Source organism: Prionailurus bengalensis, chromosome C1, assembly GCF_016509475.1.
Source record: "Prionailurus bengalensis isolate Pbe53 chromosome C1, Fcat_Pben_1.1_paternal_pri, whole genome shotgun sequence".
Lineage (NCBI taxonomy): Eukaryota > Metazoa > Chordata > Mammalia > Carnivora > Felidae > Prionailurus > Prionailurus bengalensis.
In genome coordinates this window covers 23,687,697-23,706,879 of record NC_057345.1, presented here as the reverse complement: position 1 = coordinate 23,706,879, position 19,183 = coordinate 23,687,697, and the positions used below count along the sequence as shown (strand labels likewise).

General features: G+C 42.2%; 1 protein-coding gene across 5 annotated transcripts in view; it reads right to left on the bottom strand.

The window, feature by feature from the left end:
- ZCCHC17 (zinc finger CCHC-type containing 17) overlaps positions 1-19,183 on the bottom strand; it is a 62,027-nt gene that overhangs the window by 23,746 nt on the left and 19,098 nt on the right. For all 5 annotated transcript variants that reach the window (XR_006296529.1, XM_043574347.1, XM_043574348.1 and 2 more), the window contains exons 4-5: positions 7,737-7,837; positions 5,740-5,831 (exon numbers count right to left, since the gene is read on the bottom strand). Coding sequence is in view for 4 of the 5 variants with exons in the window: in XM_043574347.1 (XP_043430282.1) it covers positions 5,740-5,831; positions 7,737-7,837 (193 nt within the window). In the remaining variant the exon portion in view is untranslated. The remainder of the gene's footprint in view (positions 1-5,739; positions 5,832-7,736; positions 7,838-19,183) is intronic.

Genomic DNA, 19,183 nt, shown 5'->3' with positions numbered 1-19,183 from the left:
GTGACTCGAGCTCGGGGTTGTGAGTTCAAGCCCCATGCTGGGTGTGGGGATTACTTAAAAAAATAAAATCTTGGGGCGCCTGGGTGGCGCAGTCGGTTAAGCGTCCGACTTCAGCCAGGTCACGATCTCGCAGGTCTGTGAGTTCGAGCCCCGCGTCAGGCTCTGGGCTGATGGCTCAGAGCCTGGAGCCTGTTTCCGATTCTGTGTCTCCCTCTCTCTCTGCCCCTTGCCTGTTCATGCTCTGTCTCTCTCTGTCCCAAAAAAATAAATAAACGTTGAAAAAAAAAAAAATTTAAAAAAAAAAATAAAAAAAAATAATAAAATCTTTAAAAAAACAAAAACAAAAACGGGTGCCCGGGTGGCTCAGTTGGTTGAGCGTCATGACTTCAGTCATGATCTCATGGTTCATAAGTTTGAGCCCCACATCAAGATCTCTACGCAGATCTCCATGCAAGATCTCAGCACAGAGCCCGCTTTGGAAGCTCTGCCTCCCCTGCCCTTCCCCACTCACACTTTCTGTCTCAAAAATGGATAAACACTTATTTTAAAAAAAAAAAAAAAAAAGGTGAGGTGAGGTGAGTAGAGAGAGAAATGGGAGTTACTTGTCAAGAGGCATAAAGTTTCAGTTAAACAAGATGAACTAAGTTCTAGAGCCCTGCTGTACAACACCGTACCTAGTAAACAATACCATAAGTACACTTAAGATTTTGTTAAGAGGGTAGATCTCATGGTAAGTATTCTTCCCACAATAAAACTCATTTTTCTTAAAAACCAGGGCAGGATCTTGGGGACATAACTTGAGAAAGTCACACACTTCATGGCGTTCAGGTGTCCTTATCTGCGGAGCTGAGTTTCAAGTGATTATGAGCTGCAGCTTAAACAAATCCTCATTATAATCAATTCCAATATTCTGTGGGTCCTAACATACTACAAGCCAAACGTTAAGTCCCACTTAATACTCAATTCAACAAACGTGTCATTTACCACATCTCCCTTTCTGTGCTGTCATCGCGCTGCTTTAGGCTTCTAACTACATCACATCTAAATGGTAATAATCCCCTCACGGGTCTCCCTGCCTCCAAGTTTCCTCCTCCAATCCATCCAGTGCACATAGTTGAATTAAACTTTCTTTTTTTCAGTTCAACTATTAAGTGGTAGGCATCGGTGCGAGTACTAGGGATATGAGTAAGTACGTTAAAATGACAGAACATGGTCCTCCTCCTCAAGGAGCTAACAGACTAGCAGCAGAGGGAGACATACACACGGGTAACTACAGTGGTGAACCATAAATACTCTTTTTTTTTTAAGTTTATTTATTTATTTTAAGAGAGAGAGAAAGCATGAGCGGAGGGGCAGAGAGGGAGAGAGAGAGAGGATCTCAAGTAGGTTCTGCACGGTCAGTGCGGAGCCCCACGCGGGGCTCAAACTCACAAACCGTGTGATCACGACCTGAGCCAAAATCAAGAGTCAGATGCTTAACAGACTGACCCACGCAGCTGTCCCCCATAAATACTCCTCTAAAAGACAATGCTATACTGGCTAAACCTACCTGGAAACTGTCTTTCACCCTTTCCACTTACAGATTCACTTTAACACTCTGGGACTGAAGGGACGAAATGTAAGACATATATTGATGAAAAACAAAAGGCAGCTGACAGACTGGGTGGCTGGAGACAGCATGAGGACACTGAGCATAAGAAGGCAAGGTTAGAGAATGGGACATGAGGGGAGATTAATCTGATCAGGTGCCTCTACTCCTCCTCAAAGGCTTTAAGAAAATTAATACTACTCTTTGGCTGATAGTCAAGTCAAAGCTCTCTACAATCTGACCCCAACATACCTTTTAAGCCCTACATTCTAGACCTTGACCACACCCCCCCTCTTTTTTTTTAATTTACATCCAAATTAGTTAGCATATAGTGCAACAATGATTTCAGGTGTAGATTCCTTAGTGCCCCTCACCCATTTAGCCCATCCCCCCTCCCACAATCCCTCCAGTAACCCTCTGTTTGTTCTCCATATTTGAGAGTCTCTTTGTCCCCCTCCGCTTCTATATTATTTTTGCTTCCCTTCCCTTATGTTCATCTGTTCTGTGTCTTAAAGTCCTCATATGAGTGAAGTCATATGATATTTGTCTTTCTCTGACTAATTTCGCTTAGCATAATACACTCTAGTTCCATCCATGTAGTTGCAAATGGCAAGATTTCATTCTTTTTGATTGCTGAGTAATACTCCATTGTGTGTGTGTGTGTGTGTGTGTGTGTGTGTGTGTGTGTGTGTGTGTATCACATATATCCATATATATCCACATATATCCATCAATGCACATTTGGACTCTTTCCATACTTTGGCTATTGTCGATAGTGTTGCTATAAACATTGGGGTGCACGTGTCCCTTCGAAACAGCACACCTGTATCCCATGGATAAATGCCTAGTAGTGCAATTGCTGGGTCGTAGGGTAGTTCTATTTTTAATTTTTTGAGGAACCTCCATACTGCTTCCAGAGTGGCTGGACCCCCCTCTTTTCTTAAACAAGACTCCCAAATGTGCCCTGTGTTTTCCTGTCTCATGCCTTTCCTTAACCCCTTTCTTCTATATGGAATAGCACTCCCTTCCCTGCTGCCTGACAAAATTGTATCCATTCTTCTAGACCTAGCTCAAATGCAACCTCTCTTCTAACCATCAGGGACTGAAACTAACTTGTCCTCTTTAAGCTAATTCCTAGAATTCTTCCTTTAATCCATTCTTTTGGCATTTATCCCACTTGCCTTCTATTAAAGTTATTTGCATAATGATCTCATTACACTAGGCCCTAAGGCCCTTAGGCAGAAACCTTGGTATTGCCACTGCACCTAATGTAGAACACGAACCTCTAAGATAATTGTTGAATAAATGAGTAAAAGAAAGCCCCAGCTAAATGAGCGATACGCATCAGGCACGATGGGAGATAAGAAAGAGGTGCAACCCCTGTTCTCCTGGGTCTTACATATTCTTTCAAAAGAAAAGGTGTGCTAACCACAGAGAAAAAGGAGATCTTTGAAAACAATAACTACAATGGGGTGCCTGGGTGGCTCAGGCACTTGATTGGCGGACGTCAGCTCAGGTCATGATCTCACGGCTTGTGAGTTCGAGCCCTGCATTGGGCTCTGTGCTGTCAGCTCAGAGCCTGGAGCCTACTTCAGATTCTGTGTCTCCCTCTCTCTCTGTCCCTTCCCTGCTCTCACTCTGTCTCTGTCTCAAAAATAAAGATTAAACAAGATTAAAGAGGGGTGCCTGGGTGGCTCAGTCCGTTGAGCATCTGACTTTGGCTCAGGTCATGATCTCTTTCATGAGTTCGAGCCCCACATCAGGTTCTGTGCTGACAGTGCTGAGCCTGGAGCCTGCTTCGGATTCTGTCTCCCTCTCTCTCTGCCCTTACTCTGCTCACACTCTCTCTCTTTCTCAAAAATAAATAAACACTAAAAAAAATTTTTTAAAACCCCAATAACTACAAGTAGCCACCATCTGTCAAGTTTCTACTGTAAACTAGATGCTAATCTGGCTCTTTACAAACAAGACTGTATCGAGATCATTCCATCATTTCTGAGATGTAGGTATCATTCTCTCCAACTGATAGTGAAGAAGCTGAGGTTCAGAGACTCAAGGTGGTCTGTTCAAGGCCATACATCAGCTTAGAGCAGAACTAGAACTCTTTCTGCTTTACGTAGAACTCTAAAACCTCTTATCATTCCACTATACCATGCTTCTTTCCTGGATGCAATTCTAGAAATAGTTTACAAGTTACTGTTCGGCCACTTGGTTATTACTAGAAATAGCCTACACACAGAAACATGGACACCCCCAAAACCAAGTAAATGCCAAACTTAAAATAACCTTACTGAGCTCTGAGTTATAAAACATTTCTACTGTAACCGGAAAGTATTCTGTCAATAATCAGACTTACAAATGTCAATATTTGGAGACAAAACTATAGAAATATGGAAAAACTCTTAAGTCACATGCAACAGCTAGAAGCATCATGTGTCAAAAACAGGCATTAGCCTTAATGTCAAGGAAACCTAGATTCAGGTCCTTGACCCACTATAATTTGCTACTAACTACAGGCAAATTATTTATCACCAAGCATTAAGTTCAAAGTTAGGAATCCAGGGGCACCAGGCTGGCTCAGTCAATGGAGCATGTGACTCTTGATCTCAGGGTTGTAAGTTCAAGCCCCACAATAGGTGTGGAGATTGCTTAAAAATAAAATCTTAAAAAAAAAACACCCCGCCCCCCACAACTAGGAATAAAAAGTAAAATGAAGATAATACCCATTTGGAGGTTATTATGAGAATCAGATACACAAATGTATGTAAACTGCCTTGCATAATGCCCGGCACATAGTATGTATCCAATAAAAATCAATTCCTTCCCTTTTAGGTAAAACTCTTATGTATCCAAACTGATTTTGCTTATGGGACGTGTGGGTGGGTGGCTCAGTTGGTTAAGCATCTGACTTCAGCTCAGGTCATGATCTCATAGTTCGTGAGTTCAAGCCCCACATGGGGCTCTGTGTTGACAGCTTGGAGCGTGGAGCCTGCTTCAGATTCTGTGTCTCCCTCTCTTTCTGCCCCTCCCCCACTCGTGCTCTGTGTGTCTCTCTCTCTCCAAAATAAACATCAAACTGATTTTGCTTAGAACTATAAACACAGGTTTCCAAACTTTTCCCCACCAAGATCCCACACAAACATTTTTTTCTTATTTTTTAAATTAATCAATAACATAACTCCACTGAGAGCACCTGATTAGCCTGAGATAAACAATGTGCTATTTTAACAATATCAAAAGCAATAAAATAATGTTTTTTTTTTCTTTAGAGAGAGCGTGTGTGCGAGTGGGGTAGAGGGGCAGAGGAAGAGAGAGAGAGAACCCCAAGTAGGCACCAAGATCAGCGCAGAGCCTGATGCAGGGCTCAATCCCACAACCCTAGGATCAGGACCTGAGCCAAAATCAAGAGTCAGACATTCAACCAACTGAACCACCCAGGTGCTCTAACGTATGGTTAACCTGAAGGTAAATGCATGATTTGGCTGGCTTTCTGAAATACTGGAAACAGTTCATAAACCCTTCAGGGAACCTGAGGGAACTAGGAACCTCTAATCAGAAATCCCACTGGCATATATTCAGGAAAGACTTTGAGACAGATAGCAAATTCCCCTGTATCACCAGACATTAGCCTACATGGATAGCAAATCTTCCATTCCTAAATGAAAGGTCCGAAGAGCCAATAAAACTAAGATGTGGTGTTCAGAACACAGTTATCCCAAGATGTGTTGCTTCTAGATTACCCTACCCTCCCACATGGTCTCTGTCTTCTTTGAGCCCCAGTGCTAGGACACAAGGAACAGGTGCTTCATGAATGCTTGTTGGCTGACTGGTTAAAGGGCTAATGCAGAAAGAATAAGGGGAAGGAAACAAAACCACTGATGGAGCACTTCTGGGCTAGGAGCTTGGCATGTTAGCATTCCATCCTCGAACTCTACACAGCACAGTGTGACCTACACTTTAGACCTCTAAATCCAAATATCACCAAGGCTACTTAACTCCTCAATATCAGAGACTATATATGTAACTTTCCCAGCACATCCCAGCACATCCCACTCTATATATGGTAGAGTTCCCAGGTCAGTCTGATTCACTACAGCATTCTTTAGTTTGAGAAGCAGAAGGATTTTAGCCTTTCCAAACCTTTTACCTACTCAATGATAACGTTGTTGGGGTCAAGGTCTTTCCCAGTCCCTTGGTTGACGACTTTCATGGAGAGGGACACTTTTATCCTATCATTTTTCATCTGTAAAAGACAAAAGGCAAAGTCACCAAAAGTTAAGAGTACATCATTTAGACTGCTGATCTACAATTATCTAACTAAGAATCAAAGCTTTTATCATCATAACAAACACCGAGCTCCTCTAACGGTTGAGGTCCTGTACTGGGAACACTGGGAGTACTAATGAGAATAAATAGATCTTGTGGCAGAATAACTGTAGGAAGTAGTTTTTACCTTATTTTTGTTCCTCTGGGGAGGAAAGACAGAAATGGCTGCTCAGAAATTCAAGGCCTGTGGAGGTAGCCAGGCAGAAAAATAAAAGCCATTTTTCAAGTTCAGCATAATGATTAGTTCAGAGATCCATGAGCCCAGAATGGGTTTCTGAAACATTCCAGACTAGACTAGATCCTCCTTTGGACTTGGTCTAGAGCATCTTTCTTTTCTTTTCTTTCTTTCTTTCTTTCTTTCTTTCTTTCTTTCTTTCTTTCTTTCTTTCTCTCTCTCTCTCTCTCTCTCTCTTTCTTTCTTTCTTGTTTAAAAATTTTTATTTATTGATTTTTAGAGCATTTTTAAACAGGAAGGTGATTGTTAGCCACATTGGTCTTCTTTTGAAAAAAAAATTTTTTTAACGTTTTATTTATTTTCGAGACAGAGAGAGACAGAGCATGAACGGGGGAGGGGCAGAGAGAGAGGGAGACACAGAATCGGAAGCAGGCTCCAGGCGCCATCAGCCCAGAGCCCGACGCGGGGCTCGAACTCACGGACCGCAAGATCGTGACCTGAGCTGAAGTCGGCCGCTTAACCGACTGCGCCACCCAGGCGCCCCTACGTTGGTCTTCTTTTGCTCCCTCCAACCCTTGCAGCCCTTCTCCATTTTAGGGTCTTTGCATCAGCTGCTCTCCTGGCCTAGAACATGCTTATCCCAGCTTCTCACGTGGCCACTGCCTTTCCCTTTAGGTCTCAGCTCATGTGTCATTTCCTCAGAGAGCCTGTGCCTGACCACTAAATCTACCTCTGACGCTGCCTGAGCCCATTACAGCACTTATTAGAACTTCCAATTTTTAAAAAAATGCTTATATTTATTTGAGAGACAGAGAGAGCACACACGTGCAAGCAGGGGAGGGGTGGCGGTGGAACAGAGGATCTGAAGAGGGCTCAGATCCTAAGCCACCCAGGCACCCCTAACTTACAATTATTTTATACATATGCTTGCTCATTTTAATGTTTGTGTCTTCCAGTTACATTCTGTATAAGCTCCATAACAGCTGATGTCACCTATGTCTGCTTCGCTCTTATATCCCTCAGACTAGTACATGGAAGCACTCAAACATTATTGAATGGCGTCTCTTTCAGCCCTATCTGCCCCGGCCGTTCTCTGGTGGAGGTCTCAGCGTCTGATCACATTTCTCCTGTAGGCTGCCCACACCCGCAGCCCACATGCCCTCAAGGGAGTTGCTGTTAACAGGGTCCTTCAGACTTTTCTCACTTCCCTCACACTGCATGGTGCCAGGTGTTAGGATCAATAATGGTAAACTCTGTGTCTGCCCTTGTTTGGGTCCAAACTGAAGTGTACCTGGCAGCTGTTCTCTGAAGTTTGATAAAGACTCGTCCCAGCAATTAAGCTGCCTTCTCTCTTTTTGGTTCTTTTCTTTTCTGTTTTTATTTTTTCTTGCCACCGGCCATTTGCATAAACTTCAGGGAGGAAAGTCTTGTAAATGTGTACTTATTGCACCACTCTTATTACAGTTTACGCCACGTTCCTTCTGAGTTTACAGGACAGCGGGCCAGGTTTCAATTCAGGACAGAATTCAGCGGCAGGATTCAAAAATAAGATCATCAGCCACAGTTAATAACATATACACATTTACCATCTTGCCCCTAGTTTTCCTTCATTCCTTCTCACCACATGAAAGTTGCACAGAACCTTACCTCTCGGCCAATAAGCTTCACCCACACTTTGTCCCCGACATCTACTATTTCAGAGGGCTTATCCACGCGGCAGGAGGACATGTGAGTTCGATGGACCAAACCTGGGCACAAGAGGAAATGAAGTAAAGCACAGGGTATATCTGGTATTTATACTCTAAATAACAAGGTTAAGGAGAAAATGGGAGTGGAGAATTCATTGCAAAATGTCTGTTAATTTAAAACTTTAAATTAAGATGATGTGGGATCATGTTTTGTAGCTAATCAACAAATATTCTTTAAAAATAACGCTCAGGGGCGCTTGAGTGGCTCAGTCGGTTAAGGGTCCAACCTCAGCTCAGGTCATGATCTCGAGGTTTTTGAGTTCGAGTCCCACATTGAGCTGTCTGCTGTCAGCACAGAGCCCGCTTTGGATCTTCTGTCCTCTCTCTCTCTGCCCCTCCCCGACTTGCATGCACACACACACACTCCCCGACTTGCATGCACACACACACACACACACACACACACACACACACACAGACACACACACTCTCTTTCTCTCTCAAAAATATACATTTTTGGGGCGCCTGGGTGGCTCAGTCGGTTGAGCGGCCGACTTTGGCTCAGGTCACGATCTCGCGGTCCGTGAGTTCGAGCCCCGCGTCAGGCTCTGTGCTGACAGCTCGGAGCCTGGAGCCTGTTTCAGATTTTGTGTCTCCCTCTCTCTGACCCTCCCCTGTTCATGCTCTGTCTCTCTCTGTCTCAAAAATAAACAAACGTTAAAAAAAATTTTTTTTTTAAATATACATTTTTAAAAATAAATTAAAAAAATAATGCTCAATGTTAGCAAACATGTGATACAATAACCACACTTACGCTAGTAAAAACACAAGTCAATGAAAGTCTCTGAAAGCAAGGGCATCAAGATGTTTTTATCTTTGATGCACAAATATCATCATTAGAATTTTTCCAAAAGAGAAAACCCAATAAAGGCAAAAGACCTATGGGTATGGAAAAATACCTGCAGTATTATTATCTAGAAAAGTTTTTAAAAACCTATAAGGCAACCTAAATGATTAGCTTGGTAAACCGTGGTAAATCAACCAAATGGAAAAGTAAGCAGCCATTTAATTTACAATTATGGAAAATAATTATGAGAAATAAGTGAAAAAAAAATCTAAACAAGGTGCTATTTTTAACCTATTAAATTAGCAAAATATTTAGAAAATAACAATACCCACTGGTGAGAGCATAGTCAAGTAAGAAATATTGCTAGGGCTAGTATAAAATGTTAGAAATCATTTAGCAATCACTATCAAGAGTGGTAAAAATATTTAATAAAATTTGTTAAAAGTTAGGGGCACCTGGATGGCTCAGGTGGTTAAGCGTCCAACTTTGGCTCAGGTCCTGATCTCATGGTTTGTGAGTTCAAGCCCTACATCGGGCTCTCTGCTGTTAATGCAGACCCTGCTTCAGATCCTTTGTCTCCCTCTCTCTCTGCCCCTCTCCCACTCATACGCGAGTGCGCACGTACTCTCTCTCAAAAATAAACATTAAAAAAAATTAAAAGTTAAATAATAGTCATTAAATAATTTAATAAAATATTTGTAATAGATATCCTTTTCCTGTCTGTCCAAACTCCTTTCCTGGGAGAACCACCTTCCCTATTTTCTTTTTTTTTTTTTTTGTTAGACAATTTCAGATTTTTAAAAAGTTTTTATTTATTTACAATCTCTACACCCAATGTGGGGCTGGAACTCATGCCTCTGAGATCAACTTCAGATTTTTATGGAAAAAGTTATTAAAGCATTAATCAACATCACCTTCCCTGCTTTCTAAAATAAATCTGGTCAGTTCATGTGATTTGGTTGAAGCTGACACAACCCCCAACTATGGACACATGACACAAGCTTAGTCAATCAAGATGCTTCACCCAGCCAGCCACAGTAACTGATTGGTTCAGGGATAGACACGAGACATTAGCTAAATCAATTCATCTTTTTCAAGATGTTGGGATTACGAACTACAAAAATTTACCAATGCCCATATTAACCACCAGGTGGCAAGATGTGACCAAAGGTAAGAGACCAAGCCCTCAGGGTGTAATCTCAGCACCTGATAGAGCCCTAGGGAAGCCAGATTTATCCTGCACATCCCAATGGGAAGAGTCAAAACATTTCTCAACTGTTTCTGTCCCTTGCAACCAAGAGTTCTGACTAAATTAATTTGACCCATAATCACTTCTGGGAATCTGTCCAAAGGAAGTAATCATATACACAGAAAAAGTGATATGCATCAGGAAAAGTGACATACATAAAAATACTCATGTATTTATAAGACAAAAAAATTAGAAACAACCTAATATTCAACAACAGAGCAATGGTTAAGTCAACTGTGGTACAGCCATTGAATGGTCCATTAAAAATGTTGCTCAAAAGATGATGTAAAAATATATCCATAATTCATTCTTTAGTAAGCAAACATCTGATTGCCGACTCTGTGTCGAGCACTGAAAACAACCGGCATTTCCCCATGTAAATAACAAAATACAACACAAAATTGTATACAGTATGACTACAAATGCTTCAAAAAGATTTTAAAAGTCAGAATGATCCAAAATGCTGTAACAACGATTATACTAGTGTACAAGATTACACGTTCATTTTTTTCTTTATTTTCAAGTGTTTCAATAAAGAAAATTGTCTCTATTCTGGGGGAAATAGATACAATATACAATTATTTTCAATGAACATAAACCAGGAATGTAAACTAGAGAAAAAACCGGTAAGTCAAAGAGTTACGTCTAAAATGACTGTCCTTCTTTAAGTTTTCTGGGGGAATTATTAGCCTGTATTCTCTCTCTCAAGCTGTCTTGCACATGTGTGTGCCCACAGTCACCGGCACGGCAGGCACACACCTGTAATTCGAAGCACCTGGCCTCTGCTTAGAGCTCCTACTGGAAGTCCCTGCTTGCTCTGACCACCGTCACTGGGTCTCACCTACCTGTGTCGGCTCATTCTGGAGGCTGATAGCCTATGAAGAACTCTGGGGCCTCCAAAATGTGTTATATACATCTTATACGTTCTTATGTTTTTAATTTTAGACACATCACGTAACCTCCAAATCGGATAAAGTTTGTGAAGCTGTGTTTTTTCCCCCATGATGGTGTAATGGGCAGAGCTGCCTAATTGGGAAGTCTAGAGGGGAAACCCAGATGATCTGAGGGAAAGGGAAACCTTTCCCTTTGACATTTTTTGCAAGTGTCCTCTCATGTTAAAATTTACTTCTTTCCTCTGTTAATGAAAGTTATGAAGGAAATTAATGTTGAACCTAATAATACTTGAGAGATTTTTTTTCCCCCTTTCCTAAAACAGAAGGTCTGTACCACAAACAAGGAAATAATGGCACTAACCATTTGCCCTCCCCTCTGATCCCAAAGTAGGATATTTTTTGGTCCAGGCATCTCTCCTGGTTCAATAAGGTATTTCTCAAAGTATTAGTAGTGAAAAATTGAAAACAACTTAGAACAATTATGTGGTAAATCTGAATGACAGAATAATGTCATTTAAATGTTTACAAAAGTATGTTAAACAATGGAGAAATGTTTAAGGTTCACTAAGTGTAAAAAGCTACAATGTACATATAGACAGTATAATCTTAATCTCAGTATGTCAAATTTTATGTACATGTGACTAATAAATATACCAAAATGTTAATAGCACCTGTCTCTGTGTGGTAATGGTATCATATAATTCCTTTACAGTTTTCCTCCTTGGGGCGCCTAGGTGGCTCAGCTGGTTGAGCACCCAATTCTTGATTTCAGCTCAGCTCCTGATCTCACGGTCCATGAGTCGGAGCCCTGCATTGGGCTCTGTGCTGATAGCTGACAGTGATGGTGCAGGGCCTGCTTGTGATTCTCTCTCTTCCTCTGCCCCTCCTCCACCCACATGCACGTGCTTTCTCTCTCTCGCTCTCTCTCAAAATAAATAAATAAAATAAACTAACTAAATAAACTTAAGGCCCCTGGGTGGCTCAGTCAGTTAAGCATATGACTTTGGCTCAGGTCATGATCTCACCGTTTGTGAGCTCGAGCCCCACATCAGGCTCTCTGCTGTCAGCACAGAACCTGCTTCAGATCCTCTGTCCCCCTCTCTCTGCCCCTCCTCCACTTGCACTCTCTCTCTCAAAAACAAATAAACATTAAAAAATAAAAATAAATAAACTTAAAAAAATTTCCCCCTTAATTTTCTATACTAAGCATGCGGTATTTTTATTTTTTTAAGTTTATTTTGAGAGAGACAGAGAGAGAGAGACAGAGAGAGACAGAGAGAGACAGAGAGACAGAATCTCAAGCAGGCTCTGCACCGTCAGCGTGGAGCCTCACGTGAGGCTTCAACTCACAAACCATGGGATCACGACCTGAGCCCAAGTCCGACGCTGAACCGACTGAGCCAACCAGGCACCCCAGCGTGCAATATTTTTAATCATAAATATCTTAAAAGCAAAATGAAAAATGATATGTGTACTATGACCAAAATAAAACTATGTCTCATATAGACTCAGACTAAAGAGGAATATAAAAAGCTATGCTAAGGTGCAGGATTTTTATAGTTGAGACATTAATGGCTTATTACCAAAAGCTTATGGGGTGAATTAAACAAGGGAAATGGTCTAGCTGTCGGTCTTGAATGCAGATGTCAGGTGGGCAGTTGGATATGTAAGTCTATCAAAGTTCAGAGGATGTGTATGAACTGAAGATACAAATATATGTAGGAGTCTTCAGCATACAAATGTTTATGTACTAAAATATATTAACCAGATTGTCAACTTAGTGATTGGTACAGGGATAGACACAATTCACCAGTTTATCAATTTACAACAGAGGACATATTTTGTTTATTCTTAGTTCTCATGTCATAAACTACCCACCACTGCTCCAGTATCAAATACCTAAAAAATTAGATAAGTGATTGGAAACTGCTTCAACACAGAATCAGAACAAAAAGGAGATACATGTTTTAAGATAGGTTTACAGTCCACAAAAGTTTAATGGACTTATCATTTCCTCATAAAAGAATCCATCTCTCTCCAGTTCCTGGCATCAGATTCATTTCTGCCCTAAATAAGGTAAGACAAACACTGCTATCTTCAGATTCTCGGACTTTCTTTTACTATGTTCCAGGCTGACAACCCCCACCTGCTCATATAATCTCCCCCTACATAGAATGATAGTCAATTAGATTTCAGTCTCCTGAGTTATAATTTCATTCCAATCCTTTTTCCCTGGAATCACACCCAAATTATCTTGTCAAAGTCTTGAGTGCTCTCATCTCTCTGGTCACAGATTTATAGCCAATTGCCTGGTATATTTCTATCCATGGCTAACCCCATCCTCTGTGTGGGGGAATCCATCACTAGGTTTCATTCTCAGAAGCCAGTCTACATTCTTGGGAGGTGTTTCACTGCTAACCACATAAGCCACCAACAGCTGGATTAAGTGATATAGTAGAGGGCACCAAATAACACCCTTGAGGTCCCCCTCACCCTGTGCTGTGATACCTCACTATATACAGTATATTCACTTGTTCATTTCCTCCTTAGATCAACCCTGTGACATAGGTTCACATGAGAAAATACTGTAGAAGTATACTGGCCAAGGTCACAAAGCTGATAAAGAAAGAACTGCAATTCAAATATGAGTCTGTGGGGCACCTGGGTAGTAGCTCAGTGGGTTAAGCAGCCAACTCTTGACTTTGGCTCAGGTCATGATCTCACGGTCATGGGATCTCACGGGTCATGAGCCCCGTGTCTAGGCTCTGCGATGAGCATGGAGCCTGCTTGGGATTCTCCCTCTCTCTGTTCCTCTCCTGCTCTCACCCACACATGCACGCATGCTCTTTCTCTCTCTCTCTCATTTCAAAATGAATAAATAAGCTTAAAAAAAAAGAACTATGAGTCTGTCAGGTCTTCTATAGCATACTGATATTTCTCCATTTATTATTAATGATCTGTGCTATCTTTTCAATTAAAAAAAAAAGAAAGAGTAGAAACAAGTAGTAGAAACGCATCTAATTCTGCTTTAGCAGACGCTCCGAAATGAACAGAAACAAGTATGCTCTGCTTGTCAGTCTACATGGAAGGGAGTTGTTCGGAAGTCGTCTGTGCCTGGATTTCTGACATGAAGCCATAAATGCCCAAAGGGCATATCAAGTCCATCATCATGTTCAGTAAACCCAACATGACACTTGAACAGAATGAATCCCATCTGAGTAGATGCTGGTAAAAGAAGGAAAAAAAAAATTCTGACAACTTGGAAAGAGCTAGCATCTCAATCACCATATTAAAAAAAAAAAAAAAAAGGAGTAAGCCTATTAGTGTTCCCTTGAAAATATTCTCCCAAATGCATTGTTCAACCTTAATTTCTTTCACAACTTCCACTGGCAATAAAGGAAAGAGGTGAAAAGTACAAACCATTAGAAAACAGCTGCAGCCAAAATCTGTCAAAATAAAAGGTCTCCTTTATCTTTGGGGGATATGAATTCCCTTTCTAGAATTTTCAAATAACTTATCTCCAATCAATGGTTTATGATTATAATGTAAACCCATAAGTTAAAGTGCTTTCATATCCTTTATCTTGTTGGGATCATGAATTCATTCAAATAGTTACAAAACATCCACAATATTACAGGCAACTGTGGATTCAAGGACAAGACATGATCCTGACAGATAAGAAACTCTAAAACAGGCACATCATTCCCATTTCACAGATAAGGAAACTAAGGCTCAAGTCCAAAGCAACTTGAAGTCAAAAGCCAGTAAATGGTGGGGCTGGAACTAGAATTAATATATTCATTTAATAAAATGTATTGAACAGCCACTATTCCTCAGGTGGATATCTCACAGCTCAGTGGATAACCACAACCTCACTTATATCGTTGCGCTACATTGTAATTTGTTCGTATCTCTAGACTACCAACAGTAGGGCAGGAGGGACTATGTTTTCTTATCTCTTATCTCTGTGTTCACACCTAACATAGTAGCCAGGTAATGGAAGTCAATAATTATTTGCCACACTGATTTCATTGCGAAAAATATTTGAGCTTCTACCATAAGCAGGACATTTTAAAGTGTAACATTGGGAAGCGCCTGGGTGGCTCAGTTGGTTAAGTGTCCAACTCCTGGTTTTGGCTCAGGTTACGATCTCCCAGTTTGTGAGTTTAGCTCTGTGCTGGGCTCCATGCTGACAGTGTAGAGCCTGCTTGGTGTTCTCTCTCCCTCTCTCCCACACACAATAAATAAACTTAAAAACAAACAAACAAAAAGTATAACACTGGGGGCGCGTGGGTGGCTCAGTCGGTTAAGCATCCGACTCTTGATTTCGGCTCAGGTCATGATCTCGCAGTTCAGGAGATCGAGCCCCAGGTCAGGCTCCATGCTGACAAGGCTGAGCCTGCTTGGGATTCTCTCTCTGTCCCTCCCCTCCCCTTCAAAAATAAATAAACATTAGGAAAAAATGTTGAACAATCTGATCCCCAAATCTCATGTGCTAGTGGGGCAAAGGATAGTAGAAAAAAAAAGAACGTCATAAAAAGCTGCACTGACACTATGATAGTCACTAGCCATGTTGCTGGGTTTTTTAAAAATATTTATTCCATTTCACTTTATTTTTAAAATTTCTTATTTTGAGAGAGAGAGAGCGCGGACACGTACGAACAATGGGGGAGGCATGGGAGAGAAAGAATCCCAAGCAGGCTGTGCACAGTCAGCGTGGAGCCTGAAGCAGGGCTCGAACTCATGCACCTCTAGATCATGACCTGAGCGGAAGTCAAATGCTTAACTGACTGAGCCACCCAGGTGTCCCATCATGTTGCTGTTTTAAGTTTAAATTTAAATTAATTAAAATAAACAAGGTTAGGGTACCTGGGTGGCTCAGTCAGTTAGGGGTCTGACTTTGGCTCAGGTCATGATGCCGCAGTTCATGAGTTTGAGCCCCAGGTTGGGCTCTTGTGCTGACAGCTCAGAGCCTGGAGCCTACTTTTGATTCTGTCTCCCTCTCTCTCTCTGCCCCTCCCCTGCTCGCACTGTCTCTCTCTCTCTCTCTCTCTTAAACATTAAAACATTTGTTAAATAAACAAAGTTAGAAGTTAGTGGCTACATTACTGGCCAGCACAGATGTGCTAGAATACCAAAATTTATTTGGTGTATGTCCCTGATTCCTCCACAGAACTCCTATAACTCTTGGAATTTCTCCAATGATACGACAGTCTTTTGTTATTCATAAGCCCCTTCTGATCACAGAAGAGTTTTGCTAAGGAGGTGATTTAGGGTGGGGCTCTAGATGTCTCTGAACGGGGCAAGTCTCCAGAAGATTAAATGATGAGAGGGTTGGGACCACTGGTCTCCAGGAAAGAGGGAGAGGGGCTGAAGAGGCCCAATAAAACTCTTAAAACAAGACTCAGAGAGCTTCCAGGTTAGTGAACATATCAGCTTGTTGGGAGGGTGTTGTGTCAGAGAAGCTTGGCGTACCCCCACCCCCCACCACCCCCATACCTTGGCCGGGCCTGACTGTATCCTTTATAATAAAACCAGTGAACATAAGAAACAGTGTTTCCCTGAGTCCTGAGAGCTGTTCTAGCAAATGATCAAACTTGAAGAGGGGGTCGTGGGAACCCTTGCTTCACAGCCCACCAATTAGAAGTACAGGTGGCTCAGGACTTACAACTGGCATCTGAAGTAGGGGCAGTCTTGTGAGTCTGAGCCCCTTTAACTTGTGCGATCTGACACACTAACTCCAGGCAGGTAGTGTCAGAATTAAGACACCTGCAGTCGGAATCCAGAGAATTAGCTGGTGTCAGAAAAACACATCAAAACAGATATAGAACATTTCCATCATCACAGATCGTTCTAGCAGGCAATACTATGAGCCAGGGGAAAATCTAGTTTAGATCAGAGTACGAGGAAGGGGTCTTCAGCTCAGTAGGGACAAAAATTCTGAGAACAGAAGGCTGAGAAAAACAACTCAAGTTAGAGTCTCCCTTCCTGAATCAGAACATTAAAATCTGGAGACCAGAATTATCTTATAGCTCAGTCCTTTTGGCGTGGGACTTCATGATTTTCTCCTTTTGAGAGCAGGGAAGCTAAAATACAACTGCTGGAATTACGCAGCAAAACCACAGAAAAGCCCAGGATTAGAGACTTCCCGCCTAATTACTTGGCTCCCCGCGCTCTCCCTCTGAGGCTTGTCTCCACCGGCTGTCAGACTAACAGATCCACTTGTAGGCAGGCAGCGACAATGAGAGACATCCCCTGACAGGGCATGGACACAAGTGAGTTGAAGCCTGGCTGCTGGGAGGTGTCAGGCCTTTCGTCTCCACACAGTCCCTAGGGTGCCACATAAATGCTCAAGTGAGTAGGTACTGCAGTGATGGTGAGTACACTGACAAGATCTGTCTTCAGACCAAAAGAGGGGCATGCCTACAAAGATGGGGATGAGTCCTCTCGTTAAATCCCAGACAACACAAAATGAGCAACTTTATTATCCTCTGCTGACTGCTAGCTTGGAAACTATCGGGGAGCCCTTTCTAATTCCACGATGCCATTCATGGCACAGTAGTCCCCAAGGCTAGATGCACGGCTTTATTATCCAAAGATCAGCGGTTGGACTTTTTATTTTTAAGAAAAATTCTGGGTTAAGAAATTGCACAAAGTAAAAGTCCCTCTTCGGTGTCCACGTCTCCCTTAGCAAACTGAACCCTCCGGGGGTGACTGTTGTCAACAGTTTGTGGGGCTGCTTCCAGGCTTCCTTCTAAACCTATGCAGTAGTTCAAAAATGATATCGGCACGTGGACACATGCTGTAGAATTTCGGCGGGGCAGGGCACACCATGGAAACTCTGCCGCAGCGTGCGTTTTCATCTTAGCTTGGACATCTTACCATCCCTTTCCTAAGTGGATGCACCCGTTTCACCAATTCTAAGAGGCATTTCCCTGCCCTCACCTTGGCGTCTCTGAAATCAGAGGGCTCCTTACAACCAGCTCCCAGTCAGGCACTGGTGCCGGGGAGTTGCCATCAACACTTTTCACAGATCCTTTCTGGTAAAATGAAGAAGGCACCAGCATCAAAGTATCAATCTTCTGATCATCTGCATAGTCCACTGCACAGATGTACATCAGGTATCTAAGTCTACACTGCGAACTAAATCCCCTAAGGGGCTGCTGGATCAAAGGGCAAGCACAGTAAAAATGTTAGCGGGCGCGGTGCCTGGGTGGCTCGGTTGGCTGAGCATCTGACTCTTGATTTCGGCTCAGGTCATGATCCCAGGATCCTGGGACGCCCCCTACCCCCTGACCCTCCTGGCTCCATACTCAGCATGGAGCCTGCTTAGGATTCTCTCTCTCTCTCTCTCTCTCTCTCTCTCTCTGTCTCTGTCTCTCTCTCTCTCCCCCCTCTCTCTTTCTCTCTCTCCCCCTGCCCCTCCTCCACTCACGCTCTCTTCCTACAATTAAAAAAAAAATTGTATATAAAAAACTGTTAATAAGTGTTGTCAAAATCTGTAACAATTTATGTTCCCAACAGTGAGTAAAACTATTGTTGGAAATAGCCATTTCCAAAACTGGGCATTAACAGAGATTTTTTAAAAAAGTTTTTATTTAAATTCCAGTTAGTTAACATACAGTGTAATGCAATCACTTTAAAAAATATTTGGAAAATCTTAGGGGCGCCTGGGTGGCTCAGAAGCGTCTGACTTCGGCTCAGGTCATGATCTCATGGTCTGTGGGTTTGAGCCCTGCATGGGGCTCTGTGCTGACAGCCCAGAGCCTGGAGCCTGCTTCGGATTGTGTCTCCCCCTCTCTCTCTCTGCTCCTCCCCCACTCATGCTGTCTCTCAAAAATGAATAAACATTAATAAATAATTTAATTTAATTGTTTGGAGAATTTTAGATTCACATGTAGTCAGAAGAGAATATACAAAAATCCTGGGTACCCTTTACCCAGTTTCCTCCAGTGGCAACATTCTGCAAAACTATAGTACACTATTGCAGCCAGGATTTTGAGAACTGATACTATAGTGTAATAGGAAATATACATTTGGTCTTTATCTCTGGTTCCCGGCACAGAACTCATAAGCTCTTGGAATTTCCTGAGTGATAGGAGCATCCTGTTATATTCATAGGCCCCTTTCAGCATTACCCAAGTTTATGCTATATGGAGACTATTAGTGGGCCCCTAGAAAGCTTCAAGATGGGGACTGATAACCACCAGAACCAATCCTGTGATGAGAGGGCTGGAACTTTCAGCCCTACCCTCTACCTTCCAGGAAGGAGAGAGGGGCTGGAGATGGAGTTAAGCCAATAATTTAATCAATTATGCTTATGTATTGGAGCCTCTACAAAAAACCCTCAACAATAAGGTCTAGAGAGCTTCTGGGTTGGCAAATACATCCACATGCCGAGGGTGATACACCTCAAC